Here is a 23,203-nt window from a genome sequence, read left to right as displayed (position 1 = left end):
TTTTTTTAATTTTTAGCCTCCTTTGGTACACTTTCTGCAATAGAAATTACTGTACAATCTGTCCGGAGAGTGACTAAGGAGGTCGCACTAAATGAACCTCTGGCTCATTTCCCAGAGGAACCTGAGGTGCAGCACCCACCCAATACATAGCTGTGGCAGACTATGCCAACTGATAGTGCTGCCTACTCCATTTCTTTATTTAAACCCTTGTGCAGCGCCTGTTAGTGGACAGAAAACTTGGACCCCAGCACGTTCGGATGTGATAAACCTGACAAGAAGGAACACATTCTTTTGGCTGGAGTTTTTTCATAGGGAAGAAAAGGAGGTCACAACCTCCGCTCTGAAATAGCAATAGTGGGTAAAAACAGTGTATGTATTTATTTATACATTACAACTATTAGTTATGTCTGCTCTGAACTGCATAGCTCTGTGGACAGTCCCTTGAGTATTTAGGTATCATCTTTGCATTAGATATCATATTTGCTAAGAAAGATATATACGAAACATCTAAAGAAAACAAGACTTCATCTCAAAATAAGGACTTTGTTTTCTAAATTATTTCTCCTGATACTCTTGTGCACTCAGGTATTCCTCGCCTAATTAAACTTTGCAGATCACCAACCGAAAGAAACAACAGCGATTCTGTTTTAGTGGCATGTCTGGTAGGTACATTTCAATTTTTATTTCATACTTATCCTGAAAAATGCAGAAAAAAACCAGTCCTTTAGATTTCAAAAGGCATAAGTATTTCAGGAATGAATTCATACTAGTGTCTCTTAATTTTGCCCTGAAATGTAGTCCTGTACGATGTCAGTTACTTATCCCCTGATTGAAGATTTAAGTGCATAAGGAAAAACGGCTTCATCTTCACATTAGTGAGCACTGGAACACTTCAGAATTCAACGTTTCTGTAATTCTTAAATTCCATTCTCTGATGATGATATGTTTGCTGCATTAAGCCTTGAATCACAGGGGTAGCAAGCCCTTTACCTGCATGCACACATATGGATGAAAATATGTAGAGGCCAAAGGACATGTAGAGGAAAGGACATGCCTTGCTTTCACTACAATCCTCCTTTTTATCTATTTGAGCCTCCAAGACAATATAGTGTTCAGCCAAGAAGTGGCCAACAAAAGGTTAACACTTTCTGTGCTTGAGAGAAAGATCCCAGCTGCTGGCTCTGCACTGTATGGACTGTGAGCCCCAGTCACCTCTCAGAGTTGAGTAATTTCATCTAGCATTTTGCAAGACAAAAGTGTTCTGTGGGCATGGGTGATGTAGGGTTAGGAGACAGGCGTTGATGAATGAAGACTGAAGAATATTGTTTGACAGTGCTTGTTTATTTTTAATGTAAAAGTACAAATTTGTTATTGCAGCTTTGATTGACTGCTGACTTTGTACCAGCGCATGAGAAGTTTTGCTTGTTTAAGTAGGATTCATTCAGGATGAAGAGAGTATGGGAGCATAAGAAATGCTGTGTTTATTCTCCATACCTGCCAAGAAGGCATGTTAATTGTGTATGGCTACAGCAGAGGCCACAGAGTGATTGCAGCAAACCAGGCTGTGATTTTTCTGTCTCATTGAAGTTGTTGCTGCACATTCCTTGAATTTATGCCTGTCACTTGCGATGCTACCTGCCTGCCTGTGTCACCAGTTCTGCTTCTCCTGATATTTGGTAACTACCTGATGACACTTTCTGATAAACATGTGACACAAACATTGCCCTTGGGACATTAGCTGCTTCAGGCTTTGATAAGTGTTGCTACTAAAGTCTGAGGGATTGTAGTATTTGGTGTTTTTAGCTTAGTTGTTTACTTTTTGTATTCTTTGAAGCAGATAATTAACTCTTGTGTTAGTGCTGCACTGACAACCAGCACAGAGATGAGCTGATTGCAACTATCAGATCTTGCTAATAGAAGCCAATTTTTATTCTTGAGAAAAGCCAGCCTGCTTTTCAGTTGCATGTGTCATGTCAGGTTCCTAGAAGGCATCTAATGGTTGTATATTTTTTACCAGTGAGAAAAAAAAAACAAAATGCAACCTTCTTAGAAGGGGAGATTTTATGAAGATAATAGTAACATCAAGGTGATTTTTATTGTGCAGCCTCATAATCAGAACAACTGGCAGTTTTATTTGTTCCCAAATGGTTTGAAATTTATGGCTTCTTTCTACTAAACTAGTATCTAAAAGATTTCTGTTACAGGCATTGCGTAAAACTTCAGTAGCAGATGTTTTCTGAATCAGATGGCTTATAGTTCTCATAAATAAGACAAAAGCTGAGAGTTGAGATACAGAGGCAGCATGAGATGTGCAGCAGACTGGAGATAGGTTTACAATCAAAGTGCTCTGACTCTCACCTCTGTGTTCTTTGGCACCATGCTGTCCCTGCTGCTTTGTTCTAAGAGTAATGTGCCCAAAAAGAACTGTCATTTAATAGCTGTATTTGAGGGGAAATTAATCTTGCAGATGAAGACTGTAATGGGAGATCAACAAATCAGAAGAGTCTATAGACTAGCAGCATTCAGTTTTGAGTCTTGGCAATTATTTAGAAGTAATTATATGGAGTCCTGCAATGAAGACTTTGTCAAACCTTAACAGTATTACAATTGTGTCATTTTGTTTTTTAGGCAGCCTTACGGAGACTAGCAGTTATGAGTCCTGATGGACTTGAAGATTCAGATTTTCAGCAGCTAGTGAAGCCCAGACTTGTGGATTCCTTTTTGCTATGCACAAATATGGAAGAGAGCTTTGTATAAATGTGAGCCAAAAGCATTTTAAAAATAATCAAGATGATAGGTATACAATGAGATAATACACATACGATCTTATTTAGTTTTAGTTCTGTTGTTATTTATGACTTATTTATTTTAAAACCATAAACATGTGGTTTGTAGGAGCAAAGAAACAGAATGAACGAACTTGTGTCAGTGAGTTGCAAAAGTAATTTTTTATTTCATTTTCCTGCCAAGACACATCAAGAAATCTTATTGCTGAGATCTAACAAAATGTTCTTGTCTTGTTTAATATAGTTGAATCAAGGTAACAAAGCCAAGAATTTGGTTCTCTGATGATAAATGCTTCTAATAGCTTTTTGTTGCTGATATTTTTCTACCCTTGGAATATTTTGCAGGTTTTATTTCTTGAGAAATGCTTTAGTCTCATGCATTTGCTGCATTAGAATTAAAATAATCATTCAAGCTGATGGTATATACTTTGAAATGAAGGGGATGTTACAGACCAAGTCCAGTTCTTAAATGTTGTTATTTTTTAGTAGAATTATGAAAATATATAACTGTGATTAGCTGAGAGACTTTGTCAGAAAGTTTTCCATACTTGCTTGAAATGATGTTAGAGGACATTCTTACACCATGTAAAGATGGGCTTCATTAGAGCATACACACTTGCAGACAACTCTTTTGTTTACATTTACTGAAATTTCCTAAAGAAATTAAGGGAATCCTAGAAAAATCTTTATGAAATCAAATACACATCATCAATGTGAAGGTATCCACATAAGACTTAAAACTCATTACAAGCTGATAATTTTTCCTTCTTTACAAGCCTTACAAGAAATGGACGTATGTCCAAGTATGTTTTTAATATTCAAGCTACTACTTTTGTGAGTTGCTCATACATACACTAAATAATCAGAACAGATTAATTGCAACTTGCATTTCCATTTTTCTGTTTTTCTAACTAGTCCTGTATTTCTAAAACTGTGAAATGAGACTTTCAGGAGCTCATCAAGTTGACAAATGGAGATTTTACCAATGTATATCAACATAAAGAATAGAATTGATTGTAAAATACATTTATTTTTTTCATGAACATTCCTCTTTCAGAAAACCGTATAACTTAAAAATTACTCCACCAGCAGTATTTCAGTGTATTTTCCCTCCAGCTTCTCACAAAGCACTCTAGGTTAGGAAAGTATATGTATTTTTTTTTTTTTTGTGATAGCGTGCAACTGTTGCTCTGGATCTTAAAATGATTGTCAACATTAGGGTACCAGGACATCTGCCAAAAACGTAAGTACATTTCTTCTTTACTGTACTTACTTTGTAGATATGCTAACCAGCTTAATTCATTACTGTTTAGTATTAAGTGGTGTTTAGATGAAAGGCACCAGGAAATTGTTAAGCTGTGATTGCCTTCTGCATTTTCTGTGTCTGAGAAATCTGTCCTGCTTCAAGCGGTGAGACATGGTGGCTACTTTATTCTCCCCTTGAACATATGAGTTAAGAAGTTTCTGCCTTAACATTTCTTCCTTGTGATCTTGTCATTTAACTGTGAGCTCTATCTTGACTGAAGTTTTAAACCATTAGAAATGACCTCTGTCATAAGCAGTTACTCAAAGATAAGCTCGGATTCAGATGTTTCACAGATGTAATTTTGTATTAAGAGCAGAGATTAATTCCGCTTTGTTTGCTTACTTTGAGACAGCTCCTTAAACTTCTGTGATTGCTAAAACATATGGTACTATACAGCTTTAAAAATATTATACTAAGTGATGGACTTTAACAGTTTCCTCACTAAGCCAAAATACACATATGAACCATGAGGCTTTAAATGGTAAAAGCAACATTCTAAGTGTAAACAATGAATGCATAAATCTCATAAAAAAATGAATTCAATAAGGCCCCCTTTCTATCGTGCTATAGTGTGATAATTGATAATAGAATACAACATGTCCAATTCTGTTTTGGATGTGCTGTACTGAACTTTGTTCTGATAACTGCAACACCAGAGATATGAATTTGTAGATGTGGCTGGTTTTATCCCATAATATGTAAAGTTAAAATCTCATTTAAAAAAAATGTTCACACATGTAAAATGGACTGAAGTATCTATTAAGAAAATGTCATTATGACCCATAATATCATAAAACCATTTCTAACAGGTCAGTCAAATATTCAGTGAGCAGGCCAGTAGCAATGAATGAGTTTAATTTGCTCTCATTTAGAATAATGTGAATCAACATCAGCTGATTTTACTACAGATACTCTCAATCTGTAAACATATGGCCATAATTCTAGGCCCACATTGTCCGTTTACATGCAGACATATTATGTATGTGGCTGTTCACATTACAGAAGCAAAATCCATTGAAGTGGATCTTATATCTGTAGTAGAAAAATATATCTTGAAAAGAGCCAGTTCAAACCTGTTATTACCTGAGTATTCACTTTATTTTTGTATATGCTAAAGTTTATGAGAACTTCCTTTCCTCTTAATAAACTTAGAAATAAAGAGGTATTAAAAATACTGAAATATTATTTTCTCATTACTTTTGAATGAATTCTGGATTAATGTTAATTTTGAATATGAAATTTCAGCTTTATTTTTTTAAAAAAGACAACACAATATTTTAAGCCAGAAAAAACATGTTTGATTTCAAGGTAATACGAACCAAAATATTTCATAACAAAAGATTTTGACTAAAGTATGTTTTTTGGTGGATTGATCTTTGTACTCCCTGTGTATATACATATACAGTTAGTAAAGCAAGATAGAGAGTATGTGTAATATGTTTACATATCAATTCATATATGTGGACTCGTTGAGCTATGGAGATGCATGTAGGTTAGATAATTAGCTGAATCATTCTGAAAACTGAAAGTTATTCTTGTCAGAAATGTTGTAGTTTCATTTAAATTTTTCAGAACACTTTGGAATTTGTATGAGATTAGAAATGTTAGACAAATGTGCAGTGAACAGCGTGATTATTTGTAACTTTAATTTACATTCCTTTGACTTTGGACAGTGTGTTCAAATTTCATCTTCAGAAGTGCTTACAGGTATTAGTGTCCCAGATGTTTCATTCATAGTATAAATTTGTTCTCATTTTATTGTGTGTTTGGTACATGAATCATTTCTGTTGAATGTTACTTGTCTGGCCTGTTCTGTTTAAAATAATGTTTGTATCTACAAGGGTTAAGATATTTACAATGTCTTGGTAAATAAGATGTCTTACCTATTTTTTTTAGGGCTGCCTGCTAGTATGCAAATATACCACTTAATCTGTAGGGTATCACACTGCCCGGACTGATTCTGGTATTTTGTATGGCTTTTCCAAATATGTATGTTGACCATCTCCTGTGGGGAGTGAAGGCAATAAGATTTGCATGAAGAACAGTTTGGGAATGAGCTCACAGGCCTTGGTGCTTTGACAAGACCTGGGGCAATGAGTTGGGGCGTTGAAGGCCAGATGATGTGGGGGCTGTGAGAAGGTCTGCAGCATTGTGATTGGACTATTTACCTAGAGAGTTTTACAGGGACCAATGAGATTGAATGTTGTATGTATGGGGGTTAAAAAGGGCTTGGTTGTAATAAAGTTGAATTTGAGTCTCTGCATCAACTTGAGTTCGAGTCGTGAAATGCCACAATCTCCTTTTAAATAACAGCAATGAACAGTCAAAATAACATTGACTTTTGTATTTTGAGAAATCTGCTTTGATTTTCAGTTCAAATTTATATTAAATTTACTGTATTTAAGTTAACAATAAACTGTAAATTATTCACTAGTGTTTGCATTTTTAAAGATAGGGAGGGAAGATGACATTGAGCATTGAAAGACAAGTTTAGAGTGAATTTGTTCATTTGAGGTGAAAGTGCTTGGCTGGTGGGAAGGTGGGTGAATAGTTTCAGCCCTTGAAAAGCTGAAGAACCAGGAACAGGGAAAACACAAAGTCATCTATTTTAGATACATACTTTACAGAAATCCTTATCTCTGCTGTCTAGTTTGCTCTTGGGTCTGAGCTCCTCTTTCTCTAGCTGTGAAAAATTTCTTCTTGGGAGGGTTTTTTGTACAATTGCTATATTTTTTATATTCAGATACTTTATATCTGAATAGAAAAGAGTTAAATTCTAAGGTATGGTCCTGATAATTATTATATTAACAAGCTTTTGAAGAGAAACTAAATAACAAAAATAGCTGGTTAAATAAATATACTCTAGGTCACCTAGAATAAAAAGAAATATTTATTGTTCCCACAAAGGGGGAAGAAACAGCGTATTCTCCAGAAAACTTGAGAGAAAACATGTATAATAGTCTACTTCCAGGTATTAGTACTTTCATAAGCAGACTTGCTAGGTAAGAGTTTGTGAATTGATCAGTCCCCTGCCAAATAATTACTGAACCTAATAAAGGAAGACCACTAGACCTACTGACAAAACACTGGGAAGTCAAGATTTTCCTATTTCTTTTTAAATATCCAATCAGTGATGTTTTGTTTTAATAATTCAGTTGCACCTAGAACACAATGGAACCTATGAGAAACCAGTGTAAAAAAATTAAAAGGGATCAGGAGACTTAAATGATGTGAAGAAAGAAGTGTTTGCCACCGTACCTTTTCTATCACTGTTGTGATCACTCATGTCACCAATGTCTAGTTGAAAGGTTCACTGCTTGCATCTTTTTTTTCAGACTTTCTGGATATTACCACTGTCTTCTAACCAGCTCTTGTCCACATCCTCCACCACCTTTAGAATGTGACCTAACAATGCACATCTTCAAAGTAACTTCCTAATTTTGGTGTATATAAAAATTTAGTCTGATCTTTTTATAATATACCACATAACATAAAAATCTTTTTGAAGATATTAGAAGGATATAACTAACAAGATATGTTAACTATTTATGCTCATCAGGTAAGGCAAAATTTAGGATAAATAGAAAAGATATGTCAAAAAAGATCTACAAAGGTATGTCAAAAAAGATCTACAAAGGTATATCAAAAAAGAGCCATATGTGTTTTCACTTGCACCAAAGGAATAATTCTGGAATAGGACTGAATCATCCAGGGATACCTTCTTTAAAACCATGGTAAGTCAGCGTGCCTACACTGTAAAAAAAGAAGCTAACCAGAGCTTAGAGCCAGAGCTAATCCGCAGGTTTCAAGATTCCTACTAGAATTAGAACTGTAGAGATATAACTCATGAAGTAAAAGATATAAGATCTCACAATATGAAGCTAAGGATAAATTACTTCCAAAATTTTGTAATAAATGCAAACATATGCTTTGTACATTAAGCAATGTGCTTGTCAACACATTTGCTTCCATTTGCAAAGCAAGGTACAATGCCCTTTGTTCATGGCATTTTAGTTTTGTACTGCCTGATTATTAAAAAGGCCACACTTCTTTTGAGAGCAGCAATTATTACAAATCAGTGATTTAAAAACTTCAGCCCATCCTTACAGATGGATCAACAGGGAAGTGGCTAAATACCATGAATCACAGGTGGTCATTTCCATGAGTGTCTAAAACTTTGTGGAATAAGATAGCCTACTTACTGGTTTAGAATATCTAGTAGAAGAAATCTATTGTGTACTTTAGGGGAGGGGAATTCTTACCTGTTTTGAAGGTCTGTAAGTATAGTCCAAAGCAGTAAGTTTGGTGCTTTCTGTAGACCACACCATAAAGTGGGCAATTCTTTCTCTTTGAGGATGACTGTCCTAGACAGAAAGCATACATAACACCGCTGAGCTACCTTTTTTTTTTCAGTGGTTATGGAAAAGAGTGCTGATGTTTTGTTTGGAGGAGTTGTCTAAACAACTCAGCATCTAAATACTAATTCAGCTCATGTAAAATGAATTCTAGACCCAGCCTGCAGATAAAAAGAAGGTACTTTTTCAGCTGGACTTTCATGTGCCGTTTACAGATGAAATACTATTCCCAACAAACAAAATTTTTGCAATCTCTGACTCTCCCTCTAAAATTACTGAGACATTATATTCTTGTTTGGTATGCAGTAGAGGATAACTCCTGTTTGCCAGTGTTGTAAGACAAGGAATAGCTTGAAAAATGGCTGAAAAATGGCTGATGAACAGATACAAAGCCAAGATTTGAAAAACCTGAGAGATTTCTCTTTAGAAATGCATTCCTGCATATGAACATACTGAAACAAGGGTCTGATTAAACAGCTTCTTAGTAAAGTAGATAACTGAAAAGTTGCATGAGGATGTTCCGTTTCAAAGTCATAGGAAAAAATGTGTTATGGTCATAGACAAACCCGGTACATGCTGATCAATGCACTCACATGGAATTTCTGGACGCTGCTACAAAGATCAGATGAATGTGCATGAACTGTTTCTACTCTATTTTAATTGCGCCTCTTATGTAGATTAAAAACTACAGGGGTAGAGTGGCTTTTACATCTTTTTGTATGATACTAAGTTTTCTAAGATCTCTCATTTTATTTGAGACCACTTAAATATAATATATTAAAAATAAAAGCTGATACAAAGACCAGCTCCTTTGGTGGTATCAACATGTTCTTTGTGTTTGTGACCCTATGATATTCCTTGTGTGGAAATGCCTTTTTAGCTTGTTTTGCAGTTACGAATCTGACATGGTTTTAACTGAGACAGTTCTCTTTTGTGTCTAAGGACATTTTCAGCTGCAGTGTTCATTCAGAAAGAACAGCTGAATTCAAACATTTTTTCCACTGATACATCTATTGTTTGCAAGCTCATCTGAATGCCCCTTTCATGTGACAATACTTTTGTTGCTTCTCATACTCAATTGAAGTTTTGCCTTCTTAATTTATCCATTCGTAACCTTCGTAATTTGTTCATTTTTCTCATTATGAGTATCAATAAAAAATGCCCCAGATCTGAGATATTTTTCTAATGACAGAGTTTTGGGTTTTATTCATCATAAAGGACTTATTTGTTGCTAATCTTTCTTTATAGGCTAAAATCCATCTATTAATTTAGTTTGAGCTTCCATACAAGTCCACTAAAGCCTTCAGAGGAAAGTTCACATGCCACTTCTGTAGTGGTAGCCTTGTAAATCAGAAATTTAGATTTTCTCTGTAGTGTTCATTACATGTCTATAGTTTTTATGAGTGGATTAGTTCTCTTTTACTTCATCACACTGCCAGATAGAGCAGATAAATTCATCTGGTTTTAGTTGAAGAGTAAGAACTTCAGTTCATCTGGGTTTTTTTCCTTCCAGTTATCAATGTTTAAATGTGAATGATCTGTGAAGCATTAAATGGACTATATACTAATGATACATTAACTATGCATTATCCTGTTAACAATAAAACCAGAAAATGTAGTGGAATTATGGTGAGAAGAAGAAAGATATTAATGCACCATGAATTTATTAATAGTGGAAAGGAGAATAATGTTGCTTTGTCAATAAGGTAAAATATTCTTGGTGAAAGAAGAATAAGTCTGTTTACTAGGACCTTGAGAGGATGTGAAAAAGCAGGAGAAAATTCATATAACCAAAATATTGTATGTAGAATTGCCTCAATCAATAAAACCTCTAACTTAATTTGGAAAATGGCACCTATTAGTTTACTTCCTCTCTGAGTTTCACAAGCAGAAGAAGACAAAAAAAAAGGGGGGAGGGGGGATATTTTAGCTATTTTAATTCTGATTTAAATGTTGTAAATTGATAGGAACAATAATTCAAAAGGCAGCTTGTCGTGGTTTAAACCCAGTCAGGTAATTCGTTCACTCACTTCCCCCCCTTTCTTGCCCTCCCCCTGCTCCCGGAGGGACGGAGAGGAGAATCGAAAAGAATGCAACTCCCACAGGTTGAGATAAGAACAGTTTAGTAACTAAGGTATAACACAAATCACTACTGCTGCCACCAATGATAATAATGATAAAGGAAATAACAAGGGAAGAGAATACAACACCTCAGCACCAGCTGACCGATAACCCCCCCCCCAAGCCCGACCAAGCTCCAACCAATACCTCCTCCAACCCTGCAGACTCCCAGCCCTTCCGGCTCACTCCCAGTTACATCCTGGCCATGACGTGCTGTGGTATGGAATACCTCTTTGGTCAGTTTGGGTCAGGTGTCCTGTCTCTGCTTCCTCCCGGCTTCCCCTCCTCCCTGGCAGAGCATGAGGCTCACAAAGTCCTTGGCCAAACCAAAACATCGTTATCAGCTCTGTTCCCAGGCCGAAAATCAAAACACTGCACTGCACCAGCTACCAAGAAGGGGAAAAATGACTGCTACTGCTGAACCCAGGACATTATCCACCCCTTATTCCATACCATTCACGTCATGCTCAGATCCCACATTTTCAATTTACCATCACTCTTATCTCGGTGCACTCTTATCTTAGTGCACGGACCAGTCCCTATAAAGCTGCTGAGTCCATCAGGTCCACGATGTCAGGCTCCATCTCTTGTAACAGTCTTCCAGAGCAGGAGAGACTGTGTGCAGTGTTCACACTTGTGAATAACCTGGGCAATAGTGTCCATTGTTAAGTGTACCCCTCGGTCACGGGCCCATCTATATGTTGCATCTCTGCTCTGATGGCCTGAAGTGCAGTGGGCCCACCAGGCTCAAAATAATTCACTGTCCCCTTCAGTAGTTTCTGCAGCTTGTTGCTGGGGACTCCATACAGCTGCCTTCCATCTCCGATGCTTCCAAAGCACTGGAGGGGCCCAGTGGACTAGATACTTGCCCATACTGTCACACACACCCTGCCACTCCTGGCTGTCCAGCCTTGGGGAAAACCTCTTGGTCCCCCTATATTGTCGTCTAACCCCAGACAAGACCCAAACCTGAATCTGCTTAACTCTTGAAATCAGTAGTGGGCAAAACACACTCTGTATGCGTGTTAGCATGGTGATTCCCATCACCATCAGCAAACAAGTCTCAACAGCATTAAAAGGCCATTCAAAAAATTCAAAACTCTCAAATGTAAATGGTCTGGGGGGGACGACTAGGAGGGTAAAAGAATGTCTCCTTCACAGGTTGAGCACCTGAGAAGGAGAAAAAAGATGTGTAATTGCTAAGCACCTCCATCATATACCTCCCAAAGTATAAAGGTGGTGACCACACTGGGAACATAAGCCAGATCAGTTTCATGATCAATGATTCTATTGTATTACAAGTCATTACCATAAAGTACAATGGGATAAAAACCTTAGCCCAAGCCCCACACTTGAAAAACACTAATACAGCCAATACCGGATGGACGTAAGATATGGTATACTGAAACTGTGAGATCAAGAGGAAAAACCTTGAGAGCCAATAAATCAGCATTGTGACGAGTGGCTATCAATCCAGTCAGATCTGTTCTTATCTCAACCCCTCGTGCCCCACGTTGGGCGCCAAAAAGAACTGTCGTGGTTTAAACCCAGTCAGGTAATTCGTTCGCTCACTTCCCCCCCTTTCTTGCCCTCCCCCTGCTCCCGGAGGGACGGAGAGGAGAATCGAAAAGAATGCAACTCCCACGGGTTGAGATAAGAACAGTTTAGTAACTAAGGTATAACACAAATCACTACTGCTACCACCAATGATAATAATGATAAAGGAAATAACAAGGGAAGAGAATACAACACCTCAGCACCAGCTGACCGATAACTCGCCCCCCAAGCCCGACCAAGCTCCGACCGATACCTCCTCCAACCCTGCAGACTCCCAGCCCTTCCGGCTCACTCCCAGTTACATCCTGGGCATGACGTGCTGTGGTATGGAATACCTTTTTGGTCAGTTTGGGTCAGGTGTCCTGTCTCTGCTTCCTCCTGGCTTCCCCTCCTCCCTGGCAGAGCATGAGGCTCACAAAGTCCTTGGCCAAACCAAAACATCGCTATCAGCTCTGTTCCCAGGCCGAAAATCAAAACACTGCACTGCACCAGCTACCAAGAAGGGGAAAAATGACTGCTACTGCTGAACCCAGGACACAGCTGAATTTTGGTTCAGAAGTGTTATTGATATCAGGATCTCAGACTTTAAGTACATTTGAGGTAGAACTTCTTTCACTAAAGAAACATGGATTTATTTTTCTTTAAAAATGTCTAAATATTTAAAAATGTTTAAATATTATTAATTAAAATGTTTCCATCAAAATCAACACAAATGGACTTTCACTATTATTTGAAAAATCTAACTAGAAGAGAAAAACTAGTTTAGAGAGAGCCAAAATAAAAATCATTTAAAAATTCTTTAACCATTGCTTTGTTTTCTAGGGTCTTGCTGCATTAAAAAATGACACCAGGTCATTTTCTGGTGAGTGGCAATAGACAAGCTATATATTTTATAATGATTTTGAAGCTACGTTTTATAATATAAAACTATTTCTGGGTCTTAGCTGTAATCAGAATAAAATATAGCTGCTACTAAGTAAAGATTTTAGAAGTATGAAGTATTTATTTAAATAAATTTCAGCTTAGCAATTCCTCTAAAACGTACGGTTGGCACTAGTGGACTAAACTTTTCAGTTACAAACTGTTTTAAGGTCCTGAAACAACTTCACTGGCCAGTGGCTCTCAGCACTTCCAGGTAATCTGCCTTTGCATAAGATTTTACCAAACAGGTGAGAATCATAAAATCATAGAACGGTTTGGGTTGGAAAGGACATTAAGATCATCTAGTTCCAACCCCCCTGCCATGGGCAGAGACACCTCACCCTAGATCATGTCTGCAAAAGCTCCGTCCAACCTGGCCTTGAACACTGCCAGAGATGGAGCGTTTGTTGAGAGGAAGCAGAAATGCTTGCTCCAGGCCCAGACTATGCAGGGGCCTCAAGCTTCCCCTGTAGCTCATGGAGGAAAGAAGGAAGCTGTTAAACCAGGAAGCTGGGAATTAGTAACAAAAAAAAAAAAACCCACAACAAAAAAAAGGAGGAAGAGGACAATTAAAAGCAAGGGGCTTCCTCCTAAATCTGTTGTCCCCAAGCAGACCCGCTTTGCTGTCCTGCTGGGGGCTGTGGAGGAAACTCACTTGCACCAGAAACAGCCGGCTGATGCACTGGTAAAGAAGATTACTGGTGCTGCCAGGAAAAAGCAGCGGGTCGCAGTAGTAGGGGACTCTACACTGAAAGGGACAGAAGCACTTGTCTGCCGGCCAGACCCCGTCTCAAGGGAGGTGTGTTGCCTACCGGGGGCACGGATCAGGGATGTGGCAGAGAGGCTGCCTGCTCTAGTAAGTCCCACAGACTACTACCCACTCCTGGTGATACATGTGGGTGCTAGGGATATAGACAGTAGTAGCCTGGGGAACATAAAGAAGGACTACAGAGCCCTGGGGGAGGTGGTTAGGAGCTCTGGAGCTCAGGTGGTCTTTTCATCAATTCTCCAGGGTACAGGGGAGGACCTAAAAAAAGCTAGGAGGATTGGCCAGGTTAATAACTGGTTAAAAGGGTGGTGTCATAGTCAGGGATTTGGGCGTCTTGAACACGGGACCCAAGTTTGAAGGCCAGGTCTGCTGGGGGCTGGTGGAGCTGGTCTGATAAAGAAGGGAAAGAGCAGTTTTGGTAGGAGGCTTGCCAGACTGGTCAAGGAGGCTTTAAACTAGATGCGCTGGGGGAGGGGAGCATCATTCCATCCCAACACACCCAGTCAGTTGCCAGAACCTATAATAAATGCTTGGAGCAATGTAGAGATATCCCAGCTGCTCCAGCCAATGAGCCAGCTTCAGTTGGAGCTCTGCTCAGATGCCTCTATACAAATGCCCATAGCATGGGGAACAAACAAGAGGAATTAGAGATGTGTGCACGTCTACGGGGGTATGATATAATAGGCATCACAGAAACATGGTGGGATGGCTCCTATGACTGGAGTGTTGGAATGGAAGGTTACAGGCTCTTTAGGAAGGACAGGCCTGGCAGGCGGGGAGGGGGAGTTGCCCTTTATGTTAGGGATGGGCTGGAGAGTATGCAACTCTGTCTGGGGACAGGAGAGCAGTCCACAGAGAGTTTGTGGGTCAGGGTTAAAGGGAATATAGCTATGGGAGACATTACTGTGGGCATCTGTTACAGACTGCCTGATCAAGGAGAACCTGCGGATGAAGCACTCCATAGACAGATAGGAAAAGCCTCATGCTCACAGGCCCTTGTTCTCATGGGTGACTTCAACCACCCTGATACCTGTTGGAAGGATGGTACGACCCGCACAAGCAATCCAGGAGGTTCCTTGATTGTGTGGAAGACAATTTCCTTCTGCAAGGAATAGAGGAGCTGACAAGGAGAGGTGCCATGCTTGACCTCGTGCTCACCAACAGGGAAGGGCTTGTTGGGAATGTGACACTCCAGGGCAGCTTTGGTTGCAGCGATCATGAGATGATCAAGTTCGAGATCCTCAGGACAGTGAGAAGAGCGTGCAGCAAGCTCACTGCCCTGGACTTCAAGAGAGCAGACTTTGGCCTCTTCAGGAACCTCCTTAGAGGTCAGGGGGGCCCAGACTGTTGGTTGATATTCAAGGATCACCTGCTCCAAGCTCAGGAGCATCCTAACTTAGAAGGAAGTGCAGCAGGAGGGCCAGGAGACCTCCTTGGATGGATAAGGAGTTCCTGAGGAAAATTCAAAGGAAAAAGAGGCTTATAAAAGGTGGAAGCAAGGATAGGTAGCCTGGGAAGAATACAGGGATGTTATTCGGGAAGCTAGGGACCAGGTTAGGAAAGCTAAGTCCCAGTTAGAATTAAACTTGGCTAGGGATGTTAAGGATAACAGGAAAGGATTCTACAGGTACATAGCAAATAAAAAACAGACTAGGGACAACATAGGCCCCCTCCAGAAGCTATCGGGGAAACTGGCTACCCTGGATTTGGAGAAGGCTGAGGTTCTGAATGACTTCTTTGCCTCGGTCTTCACTGGCAAAGGCTCTTACCAAACCACCCAAGTCTTAGAAAGCAGATGCAGGGACTGTGAGAATGAAGACCTTGGGCACACAGTAGGAGAGGATCTGGTTCAAAACCATCTCAAAAACCTGAACGTCCATGGGTCCTGATGGAATCCATCCACAGGTCCTGAAGCAGCTGGTGAATGAAGTTGTTAAGACGCTGTCCATCCTATTTGAAAAATCATGGCTGTCAGGTGAAGTTCCCGATGACTGGAAAAGGGAAATATAACCCCCATTTTCAAGAAGGGGAAAATGGATGAGCCAGGGAACTACAGACCTGTCAGTCTCACCTCTGTGCCTGGCAAAATCTTGGAGCAGATTCTCCTGGAAGGCATGCTAAGGCACATGAAAAACAACAAGGTGCTTGGTGACAGCCAGCATGGCTTCACTAAGGGGAAATCCTGCCTGACCAATCTGGTAGACTTCTATGATGGGGCTACAGAACTGATGGACAGGGGTAGAGCAGTTGACGTCATCTACCTGGACTTGTGTAAAGCATTTGACACTGTCCCACATGACATCCTTGTCTCTAAATTGGAGCAACATCAATTTGATGGATGGACCACTCGGTGGATAAAGAACTGGCTGGATGGCCGCACACAAAGAGTTGTGGTCAATGGCTCAATGTCCAGCTGGAGACCAGTAACGAGTGGTGTCCCTCAGGGATTGGTGTTGGGACCGGTCTTGTTCAACATCTTTGTCGCTGACATGGACAGTGGGATTGAGTGCGCCTTCAGCAAGTTTGCTGATGACACCAAGCTGTGTGGTTTGGTTGATCCGCTGGAGGGAAGGAATGCCATCCAGAGGGACCTTGACATGCTTGTGAGGTGGGCTGATGCCAGCCTCATGAAGTTTAACCGTGCCAAGTGCAAGGTTCTACACCTGGGTCAGAGCAATCCCAGGCACAGCTACAGGTTGGGCAGAGAAGAGATTCAGAGCAGCCCTGTGGAGAAGGACTTGGGGGTGTTGGTCGATGAGAAAATGAACATGAGTTGGCGTCAGTGAGTGCTCGCAGCCCAGAAAGCCAACCGTATCCTGGGCTGCATCAAAAGGAATGTGACCAGCAGGTCCAAGGAGGTGATCCTGCCCCTTTACTCTGGTCTTGTGAGTCCTCACCTGGAGTATTGTGTGCAGTTCTGGTGTCCTCAACATAAAAAGGACATGGAACTGTTGGAACAAGTCCAGAGAAGGGGCCACGGGGATGATCAGGGGACTGGAGCACCTCCCGTATGAAGACAGGCTGAGAAAGCTGGGGCTGTTCAGCCTGGAGAAGAGAAGGCTGTGTAGCAGCCTTCCAGTATCTGAAGGGGGCCTATAGGGATGCTGGGGAGGGACTCTTCATTAGGGACTGTAGTGACAGGACAAGGGGTAAAATGGGTTAAAACTTAAACAGGGGAAGTTTAGATTGGATATAAGGAGGAAGTTCTTTCCTGTGAGGGTGGTGAGGCACTGGAATGGGTTGCCAAGGGAGGTTGTGAATGCTCCATCCCTGGCAGTGTTCAAGGCCAGGTTGGACAAAGCCTTGGGTGACATGGTTTAGTGTGAGGTGTCCCTGCCCATGGCAGGGGGGTTGGAACTAGGTGATCTTAAGGTCCTTTCCAACCCTGACTATTCTATGATTCTATGATTCTATGATTCTATGATTTATCACTTCTTTGGGCAACCCATTCCAGTGCCTCACCTCCTCACACTAAAGAACTTCTTCCTTATATCTAACTTAAATTTACCCTGTTTAAGTTTAAAACCATTACCCCTTGTCCTATCACTACAGTCCATGATGAAGTATCCCTCTTCAGCATCCTTGTAGTCCTCCTTTACATACTGGAAGGTTGCTATGAGATCTTGTAGCCTTCTCTTCTCCAGGTTGATCAGCCCCAGTTTTCTCAGCCTGTCTTCATATGGGACACCCCCTTATGCTCGTGGCCCTCCTCTGGACTTTCTCCAACAGCTCCATGTATTTATGTTGAAGACACTAGAACTATACACTGTACTCCAAGTAGGGTCTCACAAGAGCAGGATCACCTCCTGTGACCTGCAGGTCACACTTCTTTTAATAAGCAGCTCAGATACAGTTGACCGGACTGCAAGCACACATTGAAGGTCACTAATGTTGAGTTTCTCATCACCCAACACTGAATCTCTTCTTTGCCCAACCTGTAGCTGTGCCTGGGATTGCCCCGACCCAGGTGTAGGACCTTGCTCTTGGCTTGGTTCAACTTCATGAGGTTGGCATCAGTCCACTTCACAAGTGTGTCAAGATCCCTCTGCATGCCATCTCTTCCCTCCAGTGTATCAACTGAACCACACAGCCTACTGTCATCAGCAGACTTGCTGAGGGTGCACTTAATCCCAGTGTCCATGTCACCAACAAAGATGTGAACATGATTGCTCACAAACTGAAGGTCTGTTTCATATAGGAGGCCAAGGACCAGGCAGTGCATGAAATAAATCAAGTGGAAGTGGTTTCTCCTGTTGAATATTCGACCAAGTCTTCATTTGGAGAATGGTCCATGGCTCCTAATGAGTTCACGTGTCTCTGGGCCTCATTCAGTACCATGTGGACTTGTTTACTCTTTCAAAAAAACCTCTTGAGTGGTAGCTTCTTTCTGTTGACATCAGGACAGCTGAGAGCTGCAGCCCTGTGGATAATTCTGATTTTGTCTGCATACCTCTTTTTCTTTGCTTTATTTGTAACTTATCCACTGAAGGACCATCTTCTTTACTATTTGTTAGCTCATGACAGGCTTTTCTGAAATCTAGAAAGCTCACCACATATCTAATATATAATCAAACTGGCCACAAAACAAATATATTTATTCTGTGTACAGACAGCATTATTTTATTAACACTGAGCCGTTTTCTGGAATTCTTATGTTATATATTAAATAATTTTGTCAGGGACAGTGGCTCATGTTATTCTCCTCCAGTCACACACTTTTAGTCAAGTCAATAACTGCATTTAACTGTTCAAATAAAAAAATTAGGGTTTGTTTTGTTTTTCCAATATTAACTTATTTTTAAACAAGGAAGCAATTTTAGAAGCTAAACATAAAAGTTCGATTTAAAATAAAGCAGAATGAAATCAAAAGGATCTTCTGAAAGGAGGTAATCCTCATGCAGCAGCCCAAGGTTTTACCATAGTCTGCACTTCTTTTCTCTGAAGGAGTACAGTGTTGCTATTGTTCCGTCTCATTTTAGTTCTGCCTGCTGTTCTACAAATCCCATTGACAAAACAGTAATTTAGAGGCCCCTTTACAGCTGGGTGGGAAAGAAATTCAAACAATAATGTTTTAAATATTCTTAGAAACTGTTTGATAGTTTTTCAACTCATTCAGGTGACCCAGTCTCATGAATAAGGACATTTTTACAAGCGTTAGTGATGCATTTGAATCTTATCTCACTTCCTAAAATATTTAAGCACCAATTTTCCTTACATGTGTAATGTCTCCAGTCAGTTTGTTTTTTTAATCTGGTTGAAATCTGAATAAGATTGTCATCTACAGACCTGCAAATGAACCTTTCTGATGTCTTTAAAATACTGTTGAACTCATCAGAAATATATGAACACTATGCACTGCTATGCCTCCCAACTATTTTCCAAGTGTTAAGGGCTACATTTAGTGATGAATGCAGACAGAAAGTCAGCTTCTCTTGGGGCCATCTGGTCACATTAAAAAAAAAGAACAAACCAAAGCACAGAAAACATTTTCTTGCCCTGGGAATTGTCAAGGATTAATTTTATCTTCCAATATTCTAAAACAAACAACCACCACCACCAACAAAAATCCAACAAAAACCCAAACCCCCAAAACTCACTCCAAAGTAAAATTTGTCTCTAAAGCAAAATAATATTAAATTGTTCAGAAAATGTAGTTTAGACTACAATTTTCTGCAGCAAGTTAAGTTTTTCTTAAGTTTATTTTATATATTATCATGTTCTGATGGATTTGAGTTTCTTTTAAAAGAGACCAGTAAGTATTTTTGGGTGTGTTTGCTTTTTCTCTATGATGCAAAAGAAGTGATGGGAAGTTATTAATTTTATAGAGAACAATGAATGATGCTACAGCTGTCAGATGTCAATGTCAGTATAAGCAAATAAATAACCATTGATGATGTGTCTCCTTAATTAAAGATCTGGATTTTAGATGGCCTTGAATTTAATCTGATATTAGTTTAAGAATATATGCTCCCAGAGGGACTAAGTGTGCAATTGGGAAGAGAAAGTACCAGGAATCCCTGTCTGGATGTAACTGACCAGAGGGATTATGAGCCTTCTTCCACAGTGTGGAGAAAAATGTAGCCATGAAAACCAGGTAAATCGAAACCAGAGGTCTCGTTTTCATGTAACAGCAAGTGAAAGTTGAAAAGAATTGTACCCAAGTGTTCAGGAAGGAGACACTACTGAGGCTTGTTTGAACTTGGGAAACTAAAGCAAGCAAATGTTGCAGCAACTGGATATGAACACTATAGCTAGAAAACCAACTGCAGTCACAATCAGGGCTATAGTTATAATCTAAGTATCTCTGAAAACTTTGATATTTATGAAATATCAAATGACATAGGAAAAAGTAATACAACACTAATTCCGTTTTGTATTAACAATGATGTCACAATTGACAGCTAGTCTGCATGTGGTTTGGTTTACAATAGTGGCATGAGCTCTATAAGCTCATTAATTTATTGACACATACTAGAAAAGTGGTTATATTCTCTTTGTGTCAAAACACATAGATGTAACCCACAGCAAAATGAGACTGCTTTCTCAACTCATGAAGTAGTGCAAACTGAGTTTTCAAAAGCTTCTTTTAGATGTACTTAAGGACTTGCTGGGGGAGGAGTGGTGACATCTACTGGAATTTTAAAACACTTCCTCATATGTTTCCAAGGCTGCTAGCAAGACATATTCAGTTTTATGTCTAAAATTGGATGAATAATGCAGAAACAATTTCTGCTTATATTTGTGCAAATTTGGAAGCAAATCTTCAGCCATCTTGGGGTTGCTTTTGGTGTCATTTCCTGCGCGCACTCATAGCATTATTAAACTTTAATTGCGTAACTGTTGGCAGAAAATAAATGTTCAGCTCACACAGGAATACTATGAAAAGTGAATTTCTAATGTGCTTTCTGTAAGCCTATGTACCACAAAGCTGATTCCATGAGTTATGTTCATTAGATTGGAGGATGGTAACAATATTAAGTGATTTACAGGGCCAACTGCAATTGAACAGTGAGTTTGTGCTTGGAGTTGACACCCCTTACCTTAAAAAAAAAAAAAAAAATCAATGAGGAAGGGATATGTGAAGTGACTTGCAACCTGCTCCCCACATTTTGTGGAAAGAAGGAAAGAAACTCATCCATCATAAAATGAATTCAGTAAAAATTCTTCACTCAGATCCATTTAAAACATGTTCTAACTTTTATCTCTTGATTTCTTGGGGCTAGATTGCAATGCGTATGGCATGCCCAGTAAGAGCGTGAAGGCTTTTTCTTGCATCCTGATATAGGTTACTCAGGCCTTGGGACTCAGCCTGCAGGAGCAGCAGGGTTATACATCTGCTTCCTCTCTCCCCTCTGTGGTAGTGTACAGAGAGTAGGGAAAGGGGGATGGGATTGCAGAAGATGAGTCAATCCCTCTTGCACAAAAAACCCTCTGACTGGCCTGCTGGGATCAGCTGGGGGTCAGGGTTTCCTAAAATTTTACTACTATGAACCGGAGTTAATAATTCCCTCTGGGACAAGGAAGATGTAGGCAATAAATTGGCTTTCAGGTATACCCTTGAGGTATATTTTCCAGTGTTACCTGTGTGGCATTGCACATTATCTCATTGTTAACAGTCTATGCCTAATCTTTAATCCTTAAAATCCAAAGAGCTGGTTCACATTATTATGCCTGTTTGTTGTTGGGGATTTTTTTTTTTGTTTTGTTTTTTTTTTTCACCCATTATTTCCTTTTTGTTAAAAATTGTCTAATCTGTGAGAAACTTTCTGTAAAGCTTTCCACCAAACTGTCCTTACAGATTTTCTACTGTTACGGAGATTTATGATTATGGTATGACAAAAAGAAACCATCTGCTGTCATTCATCAAATTGGAAGCCTACTACCATTCTTACCTCTAATTCTGAAAGTTGCAGATATGTGGAGTTTTTATGTTGATTTTTTTACACCTGTGAGCATATGACCTGTTGTAATACTCTATTCCTGCATCCTTCAGTCAGGTCCTGTGAATCAAAGGAGATCCACAGTCATAGCAGCTTTTCTAGTACTGGGAGTTGTTTCACTTCAGCAGTGTGCTCTGGTTATGAGACTGCCTGGCTAAAGAGATAAGAAGTGTGATAGTCTAACATACCTACTACAAAATTGCAACTGCTTGGCTGTCAGTTAGCATTATGGTGAGAAACTCTGAGAGTTTTCTGACTTTATTAATAAGTTTTAATCCTCAAATCAAATTTTGTTAGTACATGTTGACTTTCCTGCACTGTCTCTCTGATTTGCTAGACTGACAAGTTTCTATCAGTCCATCAGTCTTATTTATCTTGCCTGCTGCTCACAAGTTCCTCTAGATTTATCATGACACAAGTAACACATTTTTAAGTGAACAGAGATTCCCTAAGTCTGTAAGCATACCCACATCCATTTCTATTTATTTTCATGGCTAAAACCTACTCTTTCTGCAGGCCTTTGAATGTCCAAGATCTGTACATAAATTGTTTGTATATTTTCAGTTAGTACTTTTCATAATCACACTTTACTGAGTCAGGTCAGGGTGCTCAGTCTGCTTGGGAAAACATACCTGTATGCAAGAAATGAAAAACATTGCCTGCGCAAGGGAGCTGGCAGGCCACCTGGCACAAGTTCATAGTATTTTAGTACTACATCTGCTTATACAAGCTGAAGATCTGGCTGAAGACATTATAGCTGCAACATGTTAAGCTAGTAAGACAATAAATGATTGAAGGCGCCAGTCCTAAAAACTTCCCCAGAAAATAGCACATGATATCCAATTAACAGTTATGGTAAATCTGTCTGAAATGTATCCCATATCATTTGTGGCAATATTCGCTTTCAATCAGGGTTTACAGAGAACATTGAAATTAGCAGTGAGAATTACCCTGAGTTTATATCTCATTATTTACTGTATTTGCAATTTGTTGAGTTTACTAGCAGCATTGCCTGGTTAGATTTTGTGGATCCTTTTCTACCCTTTCCACATGAAAGCCCAACTATGCAAGATTTCTGAAAGCAATAATTGTGATTTTATAATGAACCACAAGAGGGGGGAGAATGAACATAAATGAAAGAACTTGATTTTAATGAACAACTGTTACATTTAGGACAATGCCATATGAGTGCTGAATTTACAGATCTTGGCCAGGTGTTGTCTGCAGAATGAATAGTTTGAACTAATGGTGAGATCTTTTCTTAAAATGTGTCTTTTCAGGTCTGATTTATTACTGAGCTTCACTTACAGCTGTGGTTAAACCACATTTCCAAAGTTGCAAAATACCATGCTGAATGTACTCATCCCTTTCTTCATTGCGTTGATCAAACAGAAACAATGCTAATGAAATGATGAAATGATAAAAATAGAGATCTATGACCTGAATAA

At 39.5% G+C, this 23,203-nt stretch overlaps 1 protein-coding gene across 1 annotated transcript in view; it reads left to right on the top strand.

Moving 5' to 3' along the window:
• The window catches only part of INSC (INSC spindle orientation adaptor protein), a 102,933-nt gene extending 99,883 nt beyond the window's left edge, over positions 1-3,050 (top strand). Inside the window, exons 12-13 of the mRNA XM_057418216.1 lie at positions 586-662; positions 2,629-3,050. Coding sequence (XP_057274199.1) covers positions 586-662; positions 2,629-2,757 — 206 coding nt within the window. The 3' untranslated portion in view covers positions 2,758-3,050. The remainder of the gene's footprint in view (positions 1-585; positions 663-2,628) is intronic.
• Positions 3,051-23,203: the final 20,153 nt, after the last annotated feature.

Source organism: Pezoporus wallicus, unplaced genomic scaffold (assembly GCF_028554395.1).
Source record: "Pezoporus wallicus isolate ANWC-B61680 ecotype Strahan unplaced genomic scaffold, APGP_CSIRO_Pwel_v1 contig_2025, whole genome shotgun sequence".
In the NCBI taxonomy this organism is placed as follows: Eukaryota; Metazoa; Chordata; class Aves; order Psittaciformes; family Psittacidae; genus Pezoporus; species Pezoporus wallicus.
The sequence above is the reverse complement of the archived record's forward strand: the minus strand, read 5'-3'. Positions and strand labels throughout refer to the sequence as shown.